General features: G+C 41.3%; 1 protein-coding gene across 1 annotated transcript; it reads left to right on the forward strand.

Annotated features, from left to right (window-relative positions):
- Positions 1–368: 368 nt before the first annotated feature.
- Positions 369–5,658, forward strand: CSUI_008922 (gmc oxidoreductase; the record flags this gene model as incomplete). Its single annotated transcript, XM_068069041.1, has 5 exons — positions 369–438; positions 1,138–1,632; positions 1,887–2,045; positions 3,027–3,278; positions 4,667–5,658. Coding segments are annotated over 5 exons (1,968 nt in total), but the record flags the coding sequence as incomplete, so codon positions are not given.
- Between the last annotated feature and the right edge of the window lie 1,167 nt (positions 5,659–6,825).

The raw sequence follows: 6,825 nt of genomic DNA on the forward strand, positions 1-6,825 counted from the left end.
TTCTTCTTCGTCTTCTTTTCTTGTCTTTCGTTCTCTGTGTATCTTGTTTCCTAGTTGCAGTCGCTCTTTGATCGTTCTGTGTAAGGTGTAAATGTCCCGAGAAGCTCCAATTCTCTCTCAGGAGCTTTTCATCTAAGATCGAGGGGAGGGAGGCAAGCATACAGTCGGGGTGCACCTCCAAGCTAGAGTAGACTCTCTTCATCTCTCTGTCTTTCTTTCTCTCTTTCTTTCTGTTTCGGCCTGGGGAGTGTCTGTATGAATGTGTATGCATAGGTATGTGAACGATGGGGTGACTGACTGGATTGCATGCAGATCTCTATGTTTGCATGTAGATGTCTATCTTCGTGTCTCCCTCTTGTCTGTCTTAGATTAAGGTGTCTAGAGAAGTCCTTCTCACTGCCGGAGCGATTGGCTCGCCTCACATTCTTCAACTCTCCGGTAAGAAAAGAAAAAGAAAGAAAGTCCAAAGAAAGAGAGAAAGAAAGAAAGAGAAAGGAAGGGAGAGAAAGACAAAAAGAGGACGTGAAGGAAAAAGAATTGAGGAAGAAAGCTAGACATTTCATGGCGAAGTGATCTAGTTCTTCTCTTCATGTTTTCTATCTCCTGAATGGTCTGATCGATAGAGACATGCCTAGAGAGATTCTACCTGTATCTATCCAGACATATACACATATATATATATATATATCTGTATTCGGGTCCTTCCTGTAGATGTATATATAGATATGTACAGAGGTTTGTATATGTATCATTTTGATTTGTCTATGTGTCTCTATGGTAGGTGAGACTAGGAGAAATTCATTTGGCTTTGGCTCTCCTTGCTACACCTCTCTCTTCCTCTATATACATCTACATCTACATATCTGTATATAGATACAGATATGTATGTCTATATAGGTATAGCTGTATATATCTCTCTGTATAGATACCTTTGGTCGTATTGTTGTCCTTCCAGAGATGTTTCTCTTAGACTGAGTATTCGCTCCTTTCTTTTCTTTCTCTCCCTCTGTACCACTCCTTCTCTCCTCCTTAACCTTACTTCTTTCTCTCATTCTTTCGTTATCTCTCTCACTTTCATTCCTTCTCCAACTTTCTTATCTCTTTCTTTCTTTCTTTCTTTTTTGTTCTTTGTGCCAGGTATAGGAAGACGTGAGCTTCTTGAATCTGTAGGAGTGGAAGTCATAGCGAATCTCCCCGCAGTTGGCGAGAACTTGCAAGACCACATCTACAGTCCCCGCCTCTTCTCTGTGAAGTCTTCGATACTTCAGTCTCTCTATCAGTCTCTCTATGTGGAAGAAGTGAAAGAAACCAAACCCAGAGAAGAGCAAACCCACAAAGAAGAAGAAGGAGATGAGAATAAGCTGCAGAAAGATCAAAAGAAGAAGGAGAAGAAGAAGGACGGCGAAGAAGAGAAAGAAACTAAGAAGGGGGAAGAAGCAGAAAGACAGCTAGGAGAAGGAGGAGGAGGAAGAGAACAAGAAGAGGAGGAAGAAGAAGCAGAGAAGAGGGCATCTAAAGATGTAGAGAAGGTCCTTAAGACATTACTGGAGACAGCTAATAGAGATAGAGGGACACGCTTTCAAACCCTCATGGATTTCTTCCTACACGGTCAAGGCCTATTAACTACCTCAGGTACACACATAGGCCGCACATTCCCATGTGTATAGACAAAGTCATACATACATGTATAGACTACTATTCATACGTACAGACTGTCCCTTTATACATATACGTACACACTATTGATAGGTACGTATGTACTTTTCACCTAGTCATATAGAGTTACATATACATCTACGTACATACAATCTTACATAGATAGATATTCATACTCCTTCTCCTTCCTTGTTCTCTTCTCTTTCTTCTTCTTCTTCTCCTCCTCCCAGGTGCCGACGCTCATCTCATCAGTGGAATGCTCGCACCGGCCGATCTCCCTTCTTCGTCTTCTCCCTCTTCTTCTCCTTCTTCTTCTTCTCTTGATTCGTATCCGTCTTCATGTCCCCGTAATGTTACACTCCCGGATATTCAGATTCACTTCTTTAACGGTAGGCTGCGTGAGATACACACACCGAATATTTCAGCCATACCATGGATCTCTATGATAGATCTCTTGAAGTGTACATACACCCGACGACACGGGTGAGGTGGGGGTACATTCGAGGTACGGAAAAGGAGAAGAACTCATAGAAGAGTAGATACTTGTTTCTCTTTTCTTTCTTTCTTGCTGCTATGAGCAAGAAAGAAGAAAGAAGAGAGAAAGAGGCTTCAGATAAATGTTCTTTCTCCCGGCTCCTCTGCGATGTTTAATTTATAGTTGAGGGTAGGAAAAAGGCGTCAGGGTTCTGTTGGAGGTTCTCCCGTGTACATCTCACTTGTATAATAAGGTGTACGTACACTCCAGTATAGATAGATATATATTCGTATTGTTTAATCTCTATGTGAACGTAAAGAAACCGTAGGGTACAGGGGCTCGTCCGGAGACAGACGAGTAGGAGAAAGAACTCTTTCTTTCTCTTCATTTTTCTTCTGTTGTCTTTTCCTCTCCGATCTCCTACGAAAGAAAAAGGACATCTCCTTTCAGTAGAACCCGAGCTTCTTTTTCTTCTTTTGGAGTGTACGAGAAGACTTGTTTCTCTCCTTCTCTCTTTCCTTTGCCGTCTGTGGCAAACCGCAGCAGAGTTCTACATACATCCTTGCATTCTCCTTTTCTTTCTTCTCTTCATCGTACCTCTTTCTCAGTGTATATATATATATATATATATGCGTGTATATGTCTATAGTTGTACATCTATCTATATATTCATATGTAAATGCATACGTCCGTATATCTGTATGTATGTGTCTATGTCTCTCTAGCTATCTATTTCTCTTTCTTTCCCTCTCTTTCTCTATATCTCTACACGAAAGATAAAAGGAGAAAGCATGGAGACCATTCTCTATCTCTATCTACGTATCACTCACCTTCTTTTTCCCTCTTTCTTTCCTTCTTCCTCTTCTTCTCCTTCTTTCTTTCTTTCTTGTTTCAGCTCTTCCGAATAGCGCGTCTTTATCAAGACTGATGAATCTACCCTCAAACATCCACGAGATGATAGGAGATCCCAGACACTGGGGATTTTCTCCTTCTTCTTCTTCTCTCCAAGGGATCATTATGCTGCCTGTACTTCTCCATCCACGTAGTCGCGGTTATGTACGACTAAGATCGGCTAATCCTCTCGAGCCGCCTCTAATTAATCCGAGATATCTCAAACATTCCCGGGATGTACATGTACTTCTCGAAGGTAAACTACAAGGTGCAACTACAACCCCAATGAAAAGATAGAAAGAAAGAAAGAAAGAAAGAAAAGAGCAGAAGAAGAACTCATGAAAAGAAGACTGACAAGGCCACTCTCGAAATCTCTCATACATCACTACCTATCCTAGTCTGTACATACCCTATGCATCCATATATATATATATACATCTAAGTAAACAGATATGTATATATATATAGAGAGAATGTGTATCTAGAGGGGAGTGAAAAGAAAGAGAAAGGGAGGTGCGCATTGTGAAGATCTCTTGATAAGGATAAGAAGCTCTTTCTCTCTCTTTCTCTCGATCGCTCTTGAGTTGTCTTCTCTATATCCCTAATCATCCTCTATCCCAGTCATCGTAGGCAAATAGTTATATCGCAATAGGACTAGGATAAGTTGCTTATCAATCTCTCTAGATAGATAGCTCAGTATCGCCCTTCCTATAAGTCTTGTTGAGAGGGGGGTCAAAACTCCATCACGACCATTCGTCTTTACGACCTCCTGTATCTACTATGCATAGGATGTCTGGATTTATCTCATCTATGTCTATCTATGTATCTCTATGTGTCTGTATCTTCTCTGTGCATATACCTAGGTCTTTCTCTTTGTCTTTTCTGTGTGTCGGTTCTTTCATACTAAGGAAGAGAAAGATGGAGGGCCCCGGCAGGCGTGAACGAATTCATTGAAATGCCGAGATAAAAAGGATCTTCACTTCTTCTTTATACAAAGAAAGACTTTCCTTAGAGAGTAGATAGAGATAGACATATACATAAATAGATAGATAGATAGATAGATAAGTAGGTAGATACCATCTATAGAGCGAAGGGTAAGAAGGATACGTCTTGTATTTTAGGCCGATCTGAGAGAAGACATGTATAGGAGAGAGAAAAGAGAGAGGAGACAACTTTAAGTCTCTCTCGATGCTCCTCTCCCTTCATTTCTTCTCACCTCTTCTCCTGCATTGTTTATGCATGCCACACGCTGCTCTGTCTACTCATCATAGAACGCATATACATACATATATATATGTCCATATATGAGTATGTATACATACACATTCATATATACACATCTATATTCGTATCTCTACATATATATATATATATATGATAATGGTAGATATTCCGAGGTCTGTTACTTCTCTTTCTTTTCCTTCTGCTGATCATACGAGAGAGAATAAAGAAGAGCTTTGCCTCTCTCTAGTCATGGAAGGTGTGAGATATCTAGGAATAAGAGATCTCCCCTGTCTACAACTAAGGTTATGAACGTTTTGAAATCTACATAGCGATTTCTTCTATTCTTTCTTTTTCTTTTCATTCTTTCATTCTTTCTTTCTTTCTTTCTTTCATCTCTCTTGCTTGTATCTTGTTAACTAGGAATGAAGATTGTCGATGCGCTTGTGACGGCCTCGCCTTTGTATGATCTCATTGACGTGGAAATGCTACCTGCGTGCGCTCATCCCCCCAGTCAAGAAGTCCCTAGTAGTAGCAGCAGTAGTAGTAGTGCTAGCGGTCATACTGACTCTTCTTCTTCTTCCTCTGATCTCGCGACGAAGTCAAGGAAAGGAAGAGTACTCGTCGTAGGAGAACAAGAAAGAGAAGAAGAGAAAAGAGGAGGAGAAGGAGGAGGGGGTGAGGAACAAGAAGAAAGACAAAGAGAGACTCGAGAAGAAGAAGAGGAAGACGAGGTGAAAAGAGAAGAAGGTTTACGGAGGTCACTAGCGAGTTCAGCAGAAGACTATTTAGAGATTTGTCAACTGACGTCTGTTCAAGAAGATCGGGATCTTCTTTACTCCCATTTCGGAGATAAACTTCTGCGATACTTCACTCTGACTCTCTATCATCCTGCAGGCACCTGTCGCATGGGCAAAGGGAAAGACAGAAATGAGAAAGAAAAAGAAGAAGAAGAACAACAGATGTCTCTCACGATGAGCGAAAAGTCAGAAGGAGAAAAGAAACAGATGACAGATGAGAAAGAGTATGATATGAACAAGGAGAAACAGACAGAGGGTCGGGATGAAGGTGTACATACACCCGAGAGTGTTGAGTCCCCTGTAGCCAAGACCCCGCTCAATCAAAGAGAAGAAGAGATGGAAGAAAGGCGACAAAAAGAGGAGAAAGAGAGAACTGTTTCAGAAAGAGAAGAGAAAGATGAAAAGAAGAAAAGAAAGGAAAGAGATGCCTGGGTGTGGTCCGAGGATTCTGTCGTAGATTCGAGATTACGTGTATGCGGAGGCGTGTGTATATCAGGAGTCCGAGTGATCGATGGCTCTATTATGCCTCATCTTCCTTCGGGCAATACGCATGCACCCATTCTTATGATAGCTGAAAAAGCTGTAGACATGCTCCTACAAGATCATTCCCTATCGATGTCTCTCTCAAAGAAAGAAAGCGATAGAGAGATAGATCAAAGATAGCGAAAAAGGAGATCTATGGGTTGAGGGAATGTGGTAGAGCGGAGGGAAATATAGTTCTAATTGCGGTAGAAGCTATTTTGTTTCTTTCGATCGATCACGAAGGCAAGTTAGACAATAGACGGGGCAGAGCATCTCTCGTATTCGGAGAATAAGAGAAACTGAGAGAAAGGAAGGAGGCATCAGACGTTCGGAGATGAACGATAGAGAGACAGATACAGAGAGAGAGATAGATTGACGGAAGAAGCAACGACGAGAAAGAGAAAGAAAAAGACGGAAGGTCTGTAGGATGAACGGAAGAAGTGGATGGACTCTGAGAAGACTCAACTCATCGTTTTCAATCAAAAGAAAAGCGCGTCCGTAGTTTGACGATACAAGCTAGCTGTGTGTCTCGTGTGTCTAGACATATGGCTAGTGAGAGGGAGATAATGTTAGAAGAAGTCCAGCTAGAGCTAGTCGCCTGCTCTGAGTAGTGTCGATAGAAAGATATCCGGTAGAGACGGACAGAAGAGGAGCGAGAAGAGTGAAGAAGAGTTTTATGAAAAGGAATAAGAAGAAGGGTTTCATTCTTGATTAGAGTATACCAGGTCTTAGGTGTCTTCTTTTTTGTGAAGTTATCTTTCCTTCATCCAGGTGTCTAACTTATGCAGATGCGTGTCTAGCTCTCTCATCGGGTGACATCCACTTCCCATCGGGTGTATGTACACCTCACGTGTCGTGTGCGGGGTGTTTCGTGGGGACCAGCGCCATATACAGATATATAACTACATACATTAATACATATTTGTATATATATATATATACATGTATAGACAGATCGAGAGAGACTGAAGAAGATACGATTGAGAAGAGAGAGGATCGAGCAAAGAATTTCTCTTCTCCCTCTCCTCATCTTCTTCATCTTTTCGAGGTGATTTCCCTCTACACCCTTGTAGAAGAAGAAAAAGCATCTTCTTGTGGAAAGGAATCTTTCGAGTGTAATAGCTCTGGATGGTAAAGAACTTTAGAGACTACTTCTATCGATGAACGAAAAGACGACCTTTAGCTCTCTTTAGCTCTCCTCTCTTTCTTATACAAACTTGTGGCCTTTCGCTTTTTCCTGCTTAAGAAGAGAGAACATGC

This window comes from Cystoisospora suis, assembly GCF_002600585.1.
Source record: "Cystoisospora suis strain Wien I chromosome Unknown contig_5151, whole genome shotgun sequence".
In the NCBI taxonomy this organism is placed as follows: Eukaryota; Apicomplexa; class Conoidasida; order Eucoccidiorida; family Sarcocystidae; genus Cystoisospora; species Cystoisospora suis.